Genomic DNA, 19212 nt, shown 5'->3' on the forward strand with positions numbered 1-19212 from the left:
ATTGTCTCTCCTCCCCTGCCCTAGAGATTTATGCATTGTATTGATCTAATTAGAGATACAGTATGTGGTTTTGTTGATTTCTGCTCAGATCTTTATGTTTTCTTTCATTTGTTTTGGGTTTGATTTTAGGTTTTATGTAGCTTGCAAAAGGGTCAATTTTAGGTTACTTTAGTTATTTTTTCTTTCCATTCAGTTCAGTTCAGTTCAGTTGAGTTCAGTCGCTCAGTTGTGTCCGACTCTTTGCGACCCCATGAATCACATCACGCCAGGCCTCCCTGTCCATCACCAACTACCGGAGTTCACTCAAACTCATGTCCATCGAGTTGGTGATGCCATCCAGCCATCTCATCCTCTGTCGTCCCCTCTTCCTCCTGCCCCCAATCCCTCCCAGCATCAGAGTCTTTTCCAGTGAGTCAACTCTTCTCATGAGGTGGCCTAACTACTGGAGTTTCAGCTTCAGCATTAGTCCTTCCAATGAACACCCAGGACTGATCTCCTTTAGGATGGACTGGTTGGATCTCCTTGCAGTCCAAGAGACTCTCAAGAGTCTTCTCCAACACCACAGTTCAAAAGCATCAATTCTTCAGCGCTCAGCTTTCTTCACAGTCCAACTCTCACATCCATACATGACCACTGGAAAAACCATAGCCTTGACTAGATGGACCTTTGTTGGCAAAGTAATGTCTCTGCTTTTCAATATGCTATCTAGGTTGGTCATAACTTTTCTTCCGAGGAGTAAGCATCTTTTAATTTCATGGCTGCAGTCACCATCTGCAGTGATTTTGGAGCCCCAAAAAATAAAGTCTGACACTGTTTCTACTGTTTCCCCATCTATTTCCTGTGAAGAGATGGGACCAGATGGGATGATCTTCATTTTCTGAATGTTGAGCTTTAAGCCAACTTTTTCACTCTCCTCTTTCACTTTCATCAAGAGGCTTTTTAGTTCCTCTTCACTTTCTGCCATAAGGGTGGTGTCATCTGCATATCTGAGGTTCTTGATATTTATCCCGGCAATCTTGATTCCAGCTTGTGCTTCTTCCAGTCAGCGTTTCTCATGATGTACTCTGCGTATAAGTTAAATAAGCAGAGTGACAATATACAGCCTTGACGCACTCCTTTTCCTATTTGGAACCAGTCTGTTGTTCCATGTCTAGTTCTAACTGTTGCTTCCTGACCTGCATATAGGTTTCTCAAGAGGCAGGTCAGGTGGTCTGATATTCCCATCTCTTTCAGAATTGTCCACAGTTTATTGTGATCCACACAGTCAAAGGCTTTGGCATAGTCAATAAAGCAAGCATTTAATACTATACATTTACCTCTAATACCACCTTAACTGTATCATAGATTCTGATGTGTTGTATTTTAATTTTTATTTATTTTGAAATATTTTAAAATTTCCCTTAAATTTTCTTTCTTGTTATTGTTTAGTTGCTAAGTCCTGTCTGACTCTTTGGGACCCATGGACAGTAACCCACCAGGCTCCTCTGTCCATGGAATTTCCCAGGCAAGAATACTGAAGTGAATTGCCATTTCCTTCTCCAGTTGTCTTCCCGACCCAGGGATTGAATTTACATTTCCTGCATTGGCAGGTGAAGCCTTTACTGCTGAAACACCAGGGAAGCCTGACCTATGGTTTATTTAGAAATTTTCTTTTCAAATTTCCAGATGCTTTCAGATTTTCTAGTTATCTCACTATTGATTTCTAGTTTAATGCTGTTCTGGTCTGATTACATTCTTTGTATGTTTTCATATTTATTGAAGTTCATTCATTTTATGATTCAGAATATGACCTGTTATATTGTTACAAATGCACATGAAAGGACTATGCATTCTGCCATTAAATGAGTTGTAAAATAGCAAATAAAATGTGTCAAACCATCTTCCAATTTATTCATCCCAGCCCATAACCATAAATTTATTTTCCACATATGTAACTCCACTTCAGTTTTTTAGATAAATTGATTTGTAGGCTTTTTTTTTTTTTAATGCATATAAGGAAATCCAACCAGTTCATCCTAAAGGAGATCAGTCCTAGGTGTTCATTGGTAGGGCTAATTTTGAAGCTGAAACTCCTATACTTGGCCACCTGATACGAAGAGCTGTCTGGTTTGAAAAGATGCTTATGCTGGGGAAGATTGAGGGCAGGAGGAGAAGGGGAGGGCAGGAGGAGAAGGGGACGACAGAGGATGAGATGGTTGGATGGTGTCATTGATTCAATGGACATGGGTTTGGGTGGACTCCGGGAGTTGGTAATGTACAGGGAGGCCTGGCGTGCTGCGGTTCATGGGGTTACAAAGAGTCGGACATGACTGAGTGACTGAATTGAACTGAACTGAACTGAAGCAATACCATATATTTATCTTTCTCTCTCTGACTTAGTTCCCTCAGTGTGGCAGTCTCTGGGTCTGTCTATGTTGCTGCGCCTGGCATTATTTTGTTCTGTTTAGTAGCTGAGTAGTAGTCCATTGTATATATGTACCACATCTTCTTTATCCATTCCTGTTGGTGGACATTTAGGTTGCTTCTGTGTGCTGAATATTGTACACAGTGCTGCAATGAACACTGGGGTGAATGTATCCTTTCAGGCCATATTTTTCCCTATGTATGCCCAGGAGTTTAATTGCTGGATCATATGGTCGCTCTATTTTCATTTTTTAAGGAATCTCCATTCTGTTGTCCATAGTGGCTGTACCAGTTTACATTCCCACCAACAGTCTAGGAGGGTGCCCTTTTCTCCACATGCTCTCCAGCATTTTTTGTTTTGTGCATTTTTTGATAATGGCCATTCTGACCAGTGTGAAGTGATACCTCAGTTAAGTTTTGGTTTGCATTTCTCCATTAATTAGTGACGTTGAGCATCTTTTCATGTGCTTTTTAACAATGCATATGTCTTTGGAGAGATGTCTGTTTAGATCTGCCACCCCTTTTCTGATTGGGTTGTTTGTTCTTTGTCTATGGAACTGCATGAGCTGTTTGTATATTTTGGAGATAAATACCATGTTGGTTGCTTCATTTGTAAATATTTTCTTTTTTTGAGGGTTTTCTTTTCATTTTGTTTGTGCTTTTGTTTTCTGTGCAAAACATTTAAGTTTAATTAGGTCCCTTTTGTTTATTTTTGTGTTTACTTTCATTATTCTAGGAGGTGGCTCAGAAAAGATCTTGCTGGGACTTCTCTGGCAGTCCAGTGGTTAAGACTGTACAAGCCATTTACTTGCCCTTGTGGCTCAGCTGGTAAAGAATCTGCCTGCAGTGTGGGAGACCTGGGTTTGATCCCTGGGTTGGGAAGATCCCCTGGAGAAGGGAAAGGCTACCCTCCAGTATTCTGGCCTGGAGAATACCATGGACTGTGTAGGGGTCACAAAGAGTTGAACAGGACTGAGCAACTGTCACTTCACTTCTTCACTTCATGTTTAATAATACATGTAAATTTCTTTTTAGTGATATCTTTGGAGCTGGCACAAATCATCTTGCTTTTTAAAGGTGCACTTTTGGGAGCCTTTCACATCATTAAAAACTTTGGTGACTTCATCATTCACTGTTACTCTAGAAGCCATAGTGCCTGTGGCTGAGGCTGTGGTGGAGGCTCCCAGAAATCATCTTAATTTTCTTTAGTTGGTTGGTTTTTGATAACTTTTCATGATTCATAATCTCTCATTACGTTATGTCTCTTCCTTAGCCAATATCGGCCCAAAAGTTGGTTTGGGTTTTTCCATAAGATGTTGTGCAAAACCTGAACAAACTTTTTGCCCAACCTTATATCATGGCCTAGATCAGGAGCTGACAAACTGCAGCCTACTGTCTAAATTCAGCCCAGCGGCTGTTCTGTGTGGCCTGAGAACTGTGTATGGTTTTTGAATTTTTAAATCACTGGAGAAAATCAGAAGAATAATGTTTCATGATGTGTACAGCTCACATAAAACTCAAGTTTTTAGTGTCAGTCAATAAATTCTTATTGAAACACAGCCATGCTTATTCACTTATGAATTGTCTATGGCTGTTTCTGCACTGTAATAGTTCAGTAGTTGAGACAGAGATGTGTCTCACACAAAGGAAAAAAAAAATATTTGACACTTGTCTCTTGACACATAAGTTTGCTGAACCCTGGATAAGGAACTGTTTATGTTTTATAGAGCTAAATTTCTCCTTAGAAGATTTGTGAATAGAATTATAAATTCAGTCTTAGAATTTCAATGTGGATTACTGCATAGACTTAAGATCTTGGTTTAAGACTTAAGTAACGGTAGGATGACCCTTCAGTAAAACCTGAAACATAACTTTCCAGGCCAATGGATGATTTTGGTCTGATCCGGGCAGTCAGTGTTGATGATCTTCATAAGCTAGGATAAGGACACAAAGAAAGTAAATATAGAACCAGAGAGAGTACATTTGGATATAACTGGTTAATAGCTCACAGATACTGAATGAATTTATATCCTCCAACTGTCTGAGTTTGGGAATTTTTTTGAAAAATAAATGATATGGGGAGAGAGGTGGGAGGGGGGTTCAGGATTGGGAACTCATGTACACCCGTGGTGCATTCATGTCAGTGTATGGCAAAACCAATACAGTAATGTAAAGTAAAATTTAAAAAAAAAGAAAAAAAGAAAAATGAAATAGATATATTGGTTGGACTAATATGAGGTATAACCAATCCTTGTTATATTAAGTCTGCCATTATAGTTGGGTTAGATCTTCCTTAAATTTAGCACTAGGAAGATTTTAGGCAAAAGTTATCAACACAGATAATGTGAACTCTTACAGGTTTGATTCTAATTATTCCTGCTCTTTTCCCCTCAGGAATTCTGCTGCCATGACCATTTATTTACTTTTTGAATCAATATACTAGTGTCCATACTGATAGTCAAATAATATTCAGTAGAATTTTCTGCAACTCCTGATACTAATTTTTCTGTGGTGCTTTTATTCTGGCTATTCTTTTGCAAAGAAGATTCCTAGCATAAAAATTTTAGGAAAGGGCTGAGGAGAACAAAGAGGTGTTATGACAGTGGTCTCAAAGTAAAAGTTATAGGTTGGTTCATGGAAAAGAACTTAATATTGTTAAAAATTCCCACCATTTGAGTGGTTTTAAGCACTAAGCAATCTGATTTTTTACCATAGTGGGATGAATAGTAAAGGTAGTGGCACTTGTTTCAATAAAAAGTGATATTGCTATTTATAGTTTTGGCTAGTTCTCCTCAGGATTACCTGTTGAGTGGTAGTGTTTCCTTCTAAATGGAGTCATTGAGAAGATTTTGCATAATTTTCCTTTTTTAAAAAAATGAAGTATAATTGACTTAGAATATTATATTAGCTTCAGATGGACAACATAGTGATTTGATATTTTTATGCTTTACAAAGTGATCATAGTAAGTCTGTTTACCTTCTCACCATAAAAATTATTACAGTATTATTGACTATATTCCCAATGCTTTATAACCTCCTTATTATTGTTTGTTTTATAACTGGAAATTTGTATCTCTGAATCTCACCTATTTTATTCATCCTCCCTTCCCTCTGGCAACTACTAGTTTATTCTCTATGTCTGTGATGCTGTTTGATTTTGTTATGTTTGCATGTTTTGGTTTTTATATTCCATATAAAAATGAAACTTCAAGCATGTAGAATAGCTTGAGAAGGACAGGTGTTAACTCTTTTCTAAAAATTAGGTATAATCCACCTGTTAAACTGGCTGGCTGGAGCTGGAGTATTGTTGTTGGAAATTTTAGGTTATCAGTTTCGTTACTAGTAATTGTTTTGTTCATGCTTTCTATTTCTTCCACATTCAGTCTTGAGAGATTGTACCTTGCTAAGAATTTATCTATTTCTTATAGGTTGTCCATTTTATTGGCATATTTTCATTTGCAGTTATTTCTTACAATCCTTTGTATTTCTGTGGTGTCAGTTGTAGCTCCTCTTTCATTTCTTATTTTATTTGGGCCCTTCATCACTTGTCTTGACTATTCTGGCTAAAGTTTTATGAATTTTGTTTATCTTTTCAAAGAACCAGCCTTTAGGCTCATTGATCTATTCTTTAGTTGTTTTAGTCTCCATTTTGTATATTTCTGCTTTGATCTTCATTATATCTTTTGTTGATGGACACTGGATTTTGTTTTTTCACTTTGTACTTTCCTTTAGGTGCATATTTTCAGATTTTCTTTTTTTACCTGAGGTAGACTTGTATCACTATAGACATCCCTTTTAGAATTGTCTTTTCTGCATCCAATAGATTTTTGGATCTCAGGGTTTCCATTTGTCTCCAGCTATTTTTAAAATTTTGTCTTTCTGATCTGTTGGTCACTCATTGACTGTTCAATAGCATATTGTTTAGCATCCATGTGTTTGTGTTTTAAAATTAATTTTTATCAGAGTATAGTTGCTTTACCCGATTGTGTTTCTACTGTATAGCAAAGTGAATCAGCTATACATATACATATATCCCCTCTTGTTTGGATTTCCTTCCCATTTGTCACCATAGAGTACTGAATGGGGTTCCCTTAGCTATACAGTAGGTTCTCCTTAGTTATATATTTTATACATAGTACCAATAGTGTGTATATGTCAATCTCAACTTCCCAATTCATCCCACACATCGCCCTTTTCCCCTTGGTGTTGAAACATTTGTTCTCCACATCTGTATCTCTATTTCTGTTTTGCAAATAAAATAATTATACCATTTTTATATTCTACATGTATGCTAATGTTCATATATGATATTTGTTTTTCTCTTTATGACTGAATTTACTCTCTGTGACCATCTAGATACATCCACATCTCTACAAATGACCCAATTTTGTTCCTTTTTACAGCTGAGTAATATTCCATTGTATATATGTATCCTATCTTCTTTATCCATTCTTCTGTTGAGCGACAATAGAGGACCCCTGGACTGGAGAGTCTTATGTGGGGCCTAGACTCCATAATTCTGGGTAGAATATTCTACAGTTGTGATTATCCTTCCTTTTGTGGATTGCCTCCCTGACATATGAGTCTTAACTGTATAATGTCTCTAGATTCCTTTTTTATATCTGTAATTGTGGAGATGTTCTCTACTAGTTTTTTAAAAAAATTAATTTATTTTGGCTGTGCTGGATCTTCATTGTTGTGTTCTGGCTTTCTCTAGTTGCAGTGAATGGGAGCCACTTTACATGGTGGTATACATGCTTCCCCTTGCCGTGGCTTCTTTTGTTGCTGAGCACAGGCTCTAGGTGCACAAGCTTCTGTAGTTGCAGCACTCAGGCCTCAGTAGTTGTGGCACAGGGTCTCCTTAGTTGTGGCTTGTGGGCCCTAGAGCATGGGCTCCAGTAGCTGTGACACACAGTCTTAGTTGCTCCACGGCATGTGGAACCTTCTGGACTAGGGATTGAACCCATGTCTCCTGCATTGGCAGGTGGATTTCTATCCACTGTACCACCACAAGTCTTTAGGTTGTTCTCATAAATACTTATTCTGGTGTAGTTCTGGTGTGTCCATGGGAAAAGGAGAGTGGAGGATTTTTCTACTCTGCCATACTGGCCAAGACTCTACTTGTCCTGTTTCTTAACAAATTAATAAATTGGATCATCTAGCAGCCCTTCTACTTGTAATTTCTCTAAGCACAGACAGAGAGAACTGAGAACCATTTAATACTGTGTTTTTTTTTTTACTTGAGAAACAAGGTGTTTTGTGGAGAATTTGTCTTTATTTCTAGCTTGTTACTTACTAGAGCCTTTTTCAAATGTTCAGTCATAGGCTAGAGATAGTCTAAATTGGCTTTGTCCCATTCCAGTATATTTTTCTGAGTATTTTAAGGTGAACCCTGATTTATGTAAGCTATTAGATTACCCATATTACTACTCAAAACTACTGGAATCTAGTTTTAAACCCTCCTGTTACTCTTGGTAGCTTTTGCTATTTCAATTTTTTGTTGTTGTTGTTCAAGTTGTCCTTAAGGGAAAGGCTTCATTTGGGGGCATTTTAGAAATTAAGCACAAATGAGTTATTTAAATCTGTTTTTTATCTTTCCTGTCCAGTTTTTTCCACTGTTTTCCCCAGATGAAAGTCTGGCAGTTAAGTTAATCATTAGTCTAGAATTGGTAGAGTCTAAGGAAATCTTGAGTTATGAAGCAAATTCCTATGTTTATGAGGATTAAGAAAAGACTTATTTATTGACTCAGCTCAGATCTCAATCATGGTTTAATTCAACACTGATGATCTTCCTTGTTGGTATTATGAAATATGATTCTTTCTTTCTTGAGAAAAAAGTGAGAAAGGGCAGCTTTCTTAGGGTGTTATGGGAATGAGAAGAAATACAGAGGGTAGAATAAAATGAAGATTAAGTTGTGTTGAGACAAAGGAAGAATACTTTAGTCTTGAGAAAATGTGAGGTAGCTACTGCTTCCTTCTGAAAGATATCCATCTATCACCAACTTTACCAACAAGTGATCTAAAATTGGCAAATAATGGTAAAAGTAGCCATCTACTAAGTTTAATATAGACTATGTATATATATATGGACTGAGATATAAGATAAAATGCTGTGTCTTAAAAAAGCTGACAGTTCCTGCTGTGAGAAAGTTACACTGAGTAGAAGTAGAAAAGTGAGGGGACTGTTGTGAATTGTGCAGTATTCTGTGTACCAGACATTCTCCTAGACTCAGAAAATATTTTACTGTATTTAATCATCATAATAATCATGAGAAATACATAGATTATTCCTTCCCTTTCCCATTTTGTAGTTTGAACAATAAAGACCTTGAGAATATAAATGGTTTTACCAAGGTTACAAAGCAAGAAGCATATGAAGCCAAGATTTGAATTTGGTTTAAGACATATATAAATAAGTAAGTATAGAGAACAGAATTAAAGAGGCATAAAATTAGTCATTGGAGTTTAATGCCATCAAAGTCTCTTTAGTTCAGAAATATTTCAGAACATCTTCATGAGGAGGTAGCATTTGAACTAAGCTGTGCAAGTAGAGGAAAGGTTTTTAACAGGTGATTGTGGCAAGGGAGGCAGATGTATGATAGAGGTGGGTTTGAATCCAATTCAATCTGAAGTTAAAGCGTATTTCTTTTTTTTTCATTGCCCATAACTGGAACAGTGAGAGGGAATGTGGGAAACCATTGAAACTAAAAATGAATTGTATTACCTTGAGTTTTAAAAAAGTTTGAAAAGGGAGCTGTAGAAAAGAATAGGAAGAAGCTTTAGTGCAAATACAACAGGTTCTATGATATAGATTAAATCATTGCAAATACCATCACTTCCAATGGAAATTACATTTAATTTCTCTTCTTGGCAACTCTTATCTCAGGACCAGTATTTCAGAAGTCCTGGTGGGTTGAATGGTAATGGATCAACACGGAGGTAGGGCCGGGTGTGGGGCTAAATGCAGGAGAATTGGAAAATGCTTTTGATAGGAGCCAATGTTTTCTCTGATGTACTTATTTTTAGATCAAACCATTTTTTCGTATGAAACCCTTATCAGAGGCTGATAAGGAAAGAGCAAGAAATCAGAAGATTGCTAAACTAACTGATTTATTGGCAATTGCACAGAAGGAAAAAAAATTGGTGATATTTGATCTTGAATCTCCTCCTTCAAGACATCCTTCCAGATCATCGTATATCCACCTTGTAGTAAGAGTGATCCTTGACTCTAAGATTGAGCAACATCTGGTATGTCTATCTCAGTATTTATGATAGAGGTTGGGAGGTGGATTGCTTGTCCCAAGAGCATAGCAATTGAGCCTGACCTACCTTGTAGATCTTTCCTGGAATCCTTAAATAATTCTGCTCTCTATAGAAATGGGAGTTGGTTGCTTATACAGCTACATGTGGCAATCTAAGAATGACCCAGTTAAATTTACATCATTGGGGAAAACATTGAGGCTGTTTGCTGTTCCAAACCAAATGAAATGTCACCAGGGTGTTAAAAGAGAATGTGTATGATTGCTACACAATGTGACCTTCACCATCACCAACATACATCTATTAGAAAGGGCCTGGGCATGGAACACTAAGGCTTTGAGGATTTGGTTTTCATTAGTAATAGAGAAAGGACATCTGGTTCTTATTTGAGCGGAGATTTGTTCATCATGTTTCTGAGAACTTGCTGCATTTTGGCAGCTAATCATTCCAAATGTCTTAAAATTTCAAAATATGGAAAAATGCTGAGTGAAACAAGTATGTATCTCTGCAAATAGAACTATTTCTACAGATGAGTCATAATAGCATCCCCTGTTAGCAGGATATGACTCCACTCAAAGATGATTTTTAGCATCATCAGCAAGAGGAGATGTTTATAAGTCTGACTTTTCATCCACACCTACCAACTCCTCATCCACTTTGGCTAGTATGAAATCACTTTGGACCCTTGGTCCCATGATGTTAACTGGGAAAACTCAGCTCCAGAACAACCTTGGTGAAAGCCTCATTATATGAGTTCATTAAATGCTGTATGGCAGAAACCAACACAACAATCTAAAGTGATTATCTTCCAATTTAAAGTAAATTGTAAAAAAGTTCATTAGAAAATATTAAGTCAGGTTGACTCTTTCACCAAAGGCTGAAATCTCTCTGCTCCCTGTAAAATGTACCCATGCTGGAATGGGTCTCCTCCCACTCTACATGGGGCTGTTTGTGTCTAGACTGCTGATTATCCACTGAAAGACGTCCTATTTCTCCTTATAGATTGCTTGGTTACCAGGTTCTGAGAGAAAGTATATCAAGAGCAAAGCTCCTGGTTTTCAGCACGTGGGCACATTTTATACCCTTCAGGAACTTGCAGATGAAAATATCACTAGAATAAATGTTGACTATAAGAGATTGTACTACAATGGATTGAGGTAACTGATCATACCTCTTTTGGTATGTATTGCCTTACTTGCACAAAATCTTCATCCCAGCCAAGGTACTTAGGTTCCTCCTCAGGATATCTGTGTGTGGTTATCTGTTTGGAATCCCCTATTTTCCTCCTCCTGCCCCTCCCATCCTCTGCCAACAAACATTTATCAATGATAGGCTCTCTTCCTGGGACAGTCTTCAGCCCCTTATCCTTGTGCTCCAATCTCTTATCACTGTTGCTCTTTTTCTTTTTATATAATGTTATCAGTGGAAGTCAGAGCTCAAAAAGTTGATGATTTCCTCTGCCATTACCAGATAGATTACAGTACTTCATAAATGGCTTTTTGATGCAGACATCTAGATCTCTTATAGGAATGACCCAGGGCATAATTAAATCATTATTTCAAAAAACATAAAATTGGCAGACAAATGGATAAGAAAGCTGTGGTACATATACACAGTGGAATATTACTCAACTATTAAAAAGTGCATTTGAATCAGTTCTAATAAGGTGGATGAAACTGGAGCCTATTATACAGAGTGAAATAAGTCAGAAAGAAAAACACCAATACAGTATATTTTCACATGCATATATAATTTAGAAAGATGGTAATGATGACCCTATATGCAAGACAGCAAGAGAGACACAGATGTAAAGAACAGACTTTTGGACTCTGTAGGAGAAGGCAAGGGTGGGATGATTTGAGAAAATAGCATTGAAACATGTATATTATCATATGTGAAACAGATCGCCAGTCCAGGTTCAATGCATGAGACAGGGTTGGTGCACTGGGATGACCCTGAGGGATGGGATGGGGAGGGAGGTGGAAGGGGGGTTCAGAATAAGAAACGCATGTTCACCTTTGGTAGATTCATGTCAATGTATGGCAAAAACCACTACAATATTATAATTAGCCTCCAATTAAAAGAAATAAATTTAAAAAAATAAAAGGGAAAAAAACAACTTAAAACAGCCTAGTATGAGAATAAAGTAAAATCATTTATATACCACATTTATAAATATATAATTAGGGACAGATTTTCTGAATTAAAAGCACCTGGCAATGAAATGGTAACTTTTTCAAATTCAACTGTTATTAGTCACTGCTCATGTTAATCCCTATACCCTTTCTATTCGATTTTAAAATAATTTTTCAGATAATTCTAAGTGCTTTCAAGACACAGCTTCCTTGGAGATATAGATGTAGATGTACATAGGCATCAGTTAAGAGATGTAGATATCACCATAGCTGTAGTTATAGATGTATATCCAAAATCTCTTGGGGCTAGTAGGAGTTCCCATAGATACCTTTTTGTATTTAAAGCCATGAACTTGGCTGCTGGATGCACTTGTGTTACTTTTCCTGGCTCTTTGGCCATAGGGGAACTGATAAAAAATATGTCATTTTTTTTTCTTTCAACATTAGAAAATTATATATGTATATGTATTTCTGTCTCCTTTTACTTATTTTCATATAGGAAATGTTTCTAGTTAAATTTTTTTCTCATAATTATTATTTAGATTACTAGTAGTTGAAATTAATTATAATAGCTTCCGTTTATTGAGCTTTTATTATGTGTCAAGTGGTTGGCAGACCACAGACTCATTTTCAAATCCTGGCCTACCCATCAGACAAGTGATGACCACACTGATGACTTAGACAAGTTTCTGCAAAGTGTTATCCCCATAACAAAATTTTTATAATCAGATAAGGTATTTTCTAGAGTTTCTCTCTGAAGGATCTCACCCCTTATTCCTATCTTGACTAATTAGTTCATTCCCGTGAATGGTTCTGAGAAGCAGTGTGTCCTTGGAGAAGTTTCTCTTTTGGTTTAGTTGTGGTTGAAGGTGGGTTGGACCAATAGGAGACACTACTAACTTTGGAGAGTGTTCAGTTCTGTGTTGATCAGGACTCTTCCTCCACATTGTAGGATATTTAGCATCCAGTGATGTTACTGCATCATTGTGACACTCTCAAATGCCCTAGATATTTCCACGTGTCATCTGAGAAAATGATCATTGCTCCCCTTGAGAACCGTAGGCTAGATGAACGTGTCCAGATGCATGTTCAACTTCAGCCCAGGATTTTGTGATTATTTAAGGAGATGCAAATGCTGTCCCAACACTCAGGCATATCTTCACTCTTAGGAACTGGTAAGCAGGGGCTGTCCACGTGGCACGCCAGTCAGGCAGTCAAAAATGGTGTACCCTCAGCACAAAGACATATCACAAAAATGGCACCAAAAAACTCAGATTTCCATATGTGACTTCTTACATAACCAGCAAAATGATAGAGTATTAGTCCAACTTGAGAACCCACTTAGTTTGAAAATAAAAGCCATATCTCATTTGAACCAACCTGTATCTCACTATTGAAAGATTTTGAGACCTGCAACTTGTTTGTTGCTGCTGTAGGGCAAGCTTGCCAACCTCAAGGCTAGGTACTTGAAATCAGCAGCCATAAGCAGTAGAAATACTAAAACTGAATAGTGCTATTTCTGATGATTCAGTGACTTATTTCACTATCTAAACATTATATGGTTTAATATGACACTTTGGAAGTTACTTGTTTTGAAAAATTGTCTATAATGAATCTTGTTTTTGAACATCAAAAAAGAAAAGCAGTTTAATTTAGCTCAGCAAATATTTCCCAAATAGTAATATGTATATAGACCAACTAGTTTTAGTGAAAAGAACACAAGCAAGATATGATTCTTTTTGTAAGGAAATCCATATAGTCTAGTAGAGGAGTATAAGGGTTTTTTTTTAAATATAACTATACTACAGGCTAGATCATGATTATTCATGAGCCAGACTTTATTCCAAGCACTTCTCCTCAAGAAACACTGAATTTTAAGAAATTCAGCAGTTGTACCTTGTTAGTCGTATACTGTTTAAATCAGAATATTTATTCCAATCACACTTCCAGCGCAGTCTCTGTGTTCATTTTGATCAGACCACTAATGCAAGCCATTGTGACCTTGCCATTTTGACTGAGAATGCTTTATTTTTTTACTTTTTTAATTTTTATTATTACTTTATTTTGCTTTACAATACTGTATTGGTTTTGCCATACATTGACATGAATCAGCCACAGGTGTACATGAGTTCCCAACAGTGTTTTAACAGGAACTAAAAAGCCTCTTGATGAAAGTGGAGAGTGAAAAAGTTGGCTTAAAGCTCAACATTCAGAAAATGAAGATCATGATATCTGGTCCCATCACTTCATGGGAAATAGATGGGGAAACAGTGGAAACAGTGTCGGACTTTATTTTTTTGGGCTCCAAACTCACTGCAGATGGTGACTGCAGCCATGAAATTAAAAGATGCTTACTCCTTGGAAGAAAAGTTATGACCAACCTAGATAGCATATTCAAAAGCAGGGACATTACTTTGCTGACTAAGGTCTGTCTAGCCAAGGGTATGGTTTTTCCAGTGGTCATGTATGGATGTGAGAGTTGGACTGTGAAGAAGGCTGAAAGCTGAAGAATTGATGCTTTGAACTGTGGTGTTGGAGAAGACTCTTGAGAGTCCCTTGGACTGCAAGGAGATCCAACCAGTCCATTCTGAAGGAGATCAGCCCTGGGATTTCTTTGGAAGGAATGATGCTAAAGCTGAAACTCCAGTAGTTTAGCCACCTCATGGGAAGAGTTGACTCATTGGAAAGAACTCTGATGCTGGGAGGGATTGGGGGCAGGAGGAGAAGGGGACGACCGAGGATGAGATGGCTGGATGGCATCACTGACTCAATGGACATGAGTCTGAGTGAACTCTGGGAGTTGGTGATGGACAGGGAGGCCTGGCGTGCTGTGATTCATGGGGTCGCAAAGAGTTGGACACAACTGAGCGACTGAACTGAACTGAACCAAAACTATATGCATACAAAAATGTCCTCTGATTTATTTCTGATGTGGGGATTTTAAATGTTTAAAAAATTTTTAATTTTGAGGTGAAAATTCCCATAAAATTAACCAATTTAAAGTAAAAATTCAGTAGAATTTAGTACTTTCAGAATGTTGTTCAGCTGTCACCTCTAGGTCCAGTACATTTTAGTATTAGTATTAGACATTTTTATTTATAGAGGTTTATAAATTGTACTAACCATTTCAAAAAACCAAATTTTAGCTTCATTAGCTATATTCTGTTGCAAATTTTCTTTCCTATTTCATTGACTGCTATTATCTTTATTTTCTTTTCTATATTTCCTTTAGGTTTACTTTGCTCTTCTTTTATTAGTTTCTTTAGGTAGAAAATTAGGCGTTTGATTCTAAATTTTCTCTTCTAGCATAAATGTTTAAAGCTATAAATTACCATACCAGCATTACTTATATTTCACAACATCCAATTTAAAATATTTAAAAAGTGTTTTATTTCCCACTTGACTCATAGATTACTTAGAAATGAATTGCTTGCCTTATAAAGATGTATTACTGCATCTATCCTTAGTGTTATTTGCTTTTGTTTTAAATTCATTGTGTGTGTGTGTGTGTGTGTGTGTTAGTCATGCAGTCGTGTCCGACTCTTTGTGACCCATGGACTGTAGCCTGCCAGGCTCCTCTGTCCATGGGATTTTCCAGGCAGGAATACTGGAGTGGGTTGCCATTTCCTTCTCCAAATTCATTGTGACCAAAGAACAAGTCTCTATGACTTTAATACTTTAAATGTATTTAAACTGGTCTCCTTGCCTACTAAATCATTTGTCTTGATGAATTTCCCATGTCCACCTAAAAATGATGGGCTCTCTTCATTTCTTGGATGTGGTATTCTGTAAATATTGGTCAGTTTAGTTCGGTTGACAGTCTTTTTAAACATTTATACAGTATTTTCCCCTTCTTTTTCTAATGCTTTGTTTGTTGCATATCAAACTCCCACACAGCATAGAACTTACCTACTCTGAAGCTTTATTATTAATTTCAAAGGTACAGCAGTCAATCAATAAGTTTGGAGAAAGCAAGGAAAGGTCAGTCATTGATTTCAGCTTTGCAGGCTTTTTCTTTTACTGGATTCATACTCTATGGCCTACAGTAATAGATAAGAGCTCCAAGTGAGTTTTTGCAGAGCTGTTTCACTTAGAGGGGAGCATTTACATTACAGAACATCTGCATTTAGTATTCCCAAAGAGATATGTAGTTTATCTGACCTTCTCCAGGGAACCATGCCTCATAAATCCACATTCTATAATTACTTACAAAATATATAATAAACATTCAACTAGGAAATCCTTTTTAAAAAATATTCTATGCATGAGGCCTCTCTTCACAGTAAATATTATTCTATTTAGAATAGAAGTAGCTTTCATGTCAACAAGATTAGACCATTGTCACCTGCCTTCTTACTTCTGTGAGCAGTCTGCCACACCAGAGAAATTAAGGGCTCTAAATGCCTCATCTGTCAATTATGGAGACAGAGGTATTGATATCTCCCACTGTGGTTGCTGATTTGTGTTATTTCTCACTTTAGCTCTGTTTATTGTTATTGTTATTATGGTGGTTGTTTATATTTTAAACACTTTAAAAAATACATTTAAATTTAGAATTAGATCTTCTTGGTGAATTCACCCTTTCATTATGAAATATCCATGGTCTCTGGTTATAATTCTTGTCTAAAGATTGCTTTTATTAATATTGCTACATTTTCTTATAGTTAGTGTTTGTGTGTTTTTTTTTTGTCCTTTGTCTTTCAACTGCTTTGCATATTTATGTTTAAAGTGCATCTTTTATAAACAGAATATTGGTTCTTGCTTTTATATTTATGAGGATAATGTCTATTTTTTAATGAGAATCATTGGTCCATTAATATTTAGTTTACCTGATATACTTGGGTTTACATTATAATTAGGACCAGTTTTTCCTATGTATCCTCTCTAATCTTGGTGAGTTGTTTTGGTTGTTCTTTCCTAAGTTTTAATTTTTTAGTTAATTTCTAATTCTTTAGTGTTCTTTTCTGTCTCTTCTATAGGCTTTTACATTTTTGAATTATTTTTTGGTGGTTGCTCTAGGGATTATAATTATTATTATAATCTGTAAATTAATATTATTCTATAATATAAAATACAAAATATTAAAGCCTTAAGACAACACAGTTCTATTTACTACCTTCTGCCCTTTGTGCTCTTCTTGTTATAATACTTTTGACATAAAACCCAAAGTTGTTGTTGCTTAGTCACATAGTCATGTCCGACTCTTTGTGACCCCATGGACTGCAACATGCCAGGCTTCCCTGTCCTTCACCATTTCCTGGTGCTTGCTCAAACTCATGTTTGTTGAGTTGGTGATGCCATCCAACCATCTTGTCCTATGTTGTCCCCTTCTCCTCCTGCCTTCAATCTTTCCCAGCATCTGAGTCTTTTATAATGAATCAGCTCTTCTTATCAGGTGGCCAAAGCGCTGGAGTATCAGCTTCAGCATCAATCCTTCCAATGAATATTCAGGATTGATTTCCTTTAGGACTGACTGGTTTGATCTCCTTGCAGTCTAAGGGACTCTCAAGAGTCTTCTCCAACAGTACCAGTTCGAAAGCGTCAATTCTTCGGTGCTCCAGCCTTCTGTATGGTCCAACTCTTACATCCATACGTGACTGCTAGAAAAACCAAACCCAGAGTACATTTGTATTGTATTTTAAAAAATAGTCTATAGTATTTTTTAAACTTTTTATTTTGAAATGATTGCATGTTAACATGTAGGAAATAATACAAAATGATGATGTGATGATGTGTTACTCCGTTGGTAAAACTTGTAATGGTATGATATTGAAGCCAAGCTATTGATATTGATAAAACCCACATATCTTACTCAAATTTCCCAAGTTTTACTTACATTCATTTTATGTATGTTTTGTATATATAGTTCTGTGCAGTTTTATCATATATATGTTTGTGGAACTTAACAGCACAACCAAGATAGACTGGTTTAATCACCAGAAGTATTACTTTTTTTCCCTAGCACAATCAATTTTAATTAGCATTGCTCATTATGAGAAGTGATAAAGTATCAGTCATTATAATTGCAAGTGTTGACAATTATTCAAAGTCATTAACATCTCAAGACCTAAGATAATACAGACTTACTGAATTTTAAAGATTTGGAGGTAAGGTAGGGAAAAGTTGCTAGGAATACCTTCAGTTTTGCATAGGCTCAGTAAACATACCCCATGAATGATCATTTCCAGTATTTTGGAGAGGTGAAGAAAGATTCTTAAGATACCACTAGCCTGGCCTCCTTATTAGCCACAGCGCTACAGGAAGTTGCTTATAAACATGTAAATGTCCGTGTTTCACTCAAACACCCTGAGGATTCCCCCACTGCTTATAGGGGAGAGTTTAATCTCCTTAGCCTTGGATTCAAAGCTCTTAATTTCCAGCTCCAGTTTTTCTTTTCTTTCTTTTTTTTTAAACAAATGTGTGTGTGTGTGTGTTTTAATTTATTTATTTTAATTGGAGGCTAATTACTTTACAATATTGTAGTGGTTTTTGCCATACATTGACATGAATCAGCCATGGGTGAACATGTGTTCCCCATCCTGAACCCCCTTCCCATCTTCCTCCCCATCCCATCCCTCAGGGTCATCCCAGTGCACCAGCGCTGAGCACTCTGTCTCATGCATTGAACCTCGACTGGAATCACCAGAAGTATTACTTTTGTTGCCCTTTGATAACTACACTCCCCTTCCTTCCATCTGCATCTACTCACCTCAAACCCTAACCCCTCTCAATGACTAATCTCTTCTGCACTTCTATAATCCTGTCATTTTAAGAAAGTTATATAGAAGAATCACAGAGTATGCAACCTGTTGTGATTGGCCTTTTTTCCACTCAGTATAATTCCCTTTGACATTCATCCATATTGTTGCATGTATCTACAGTTTTTTCAGTTTCATTGGTGGATAGTGTTCCATTGTATGAATGTACTAATATTTGTAAAATTATTCATCAACTGAAAGATATCTGATTGTTTGTATTTATTATAGATAAATGTTATGAACATTTGAGTATAGGTTTTCATGAGAACATGATTTTTTAACTAAGAGTCTATAACTCACTCAGATTCCCCATTCTTTAAAAAGTGTCTTCATTGTGTTAAAATACATATAAAACTTACTTTTGCAATGATTTTTAATATAAAATACTGTGGTTTTAATGTACATTCACTGTGTTATACAACAATCACCATCATCTACCTACCTAACACTTTTCATCTTGTAAACTCAAATTCTCATTAAACAATGAACCTTCATTAATCCGTCATCAGAGTGTTTCTGTTTGTGATTTTGATTCATGTAAGTAGAATCACATATTTGTCTAAGACTAACTTATTTCACTTAGGATGAAGTTCTCAAGGTCCATCCATGTTGAATTCATTCATTACAGAATTTCATTTCTTTTTAAGGCTGAATAA

At 36.5% G+C, this 19212-nt stretch overlaps 1 protein-coding gene across 1 annotated transcript in view; it reads left to right on the top strand.

Moving 5' to 3' along the window:
- LOC120874861 (glycerophosphodiester phosphodiesterase domain-containing protein 4-like) overlaps positions 1–19212 on the top strand; it is a 106893-nt gene that overhangs the window by 54435 nt on the left and 33246 nt on the right. Inside the window, exons 11-12 of the mRNA XM_040256548.1 lie at positions 9430–9651; positions 10666–10820. Coding sequence (XP_040112482.1) covers positions 9430–9651; positions 10666–10820 — 377 coding nt within the window. The remainder of the gene's footprint in view (positions 1–9429; positions 9652–10665; positions 10821–19212) is intronic.

The sequence above is a fragment of the Oryx dammah genome, unplaced genomic scaffold, assembly GCF_014754425.2.
Source record: "Oryx dammah isolate SB20612 unplaced genomic scaffold, SCBI_Odam_1.1 HiC_scaffold_15, whole genome shotgun sequence".
In the NCBI taxonomy this organism is placed as follows: Eukaryota; Metazoa; Chordata; class Mammalia; order Artiodactyla; family Bovidae; genus Oryx; species Oryx dammah.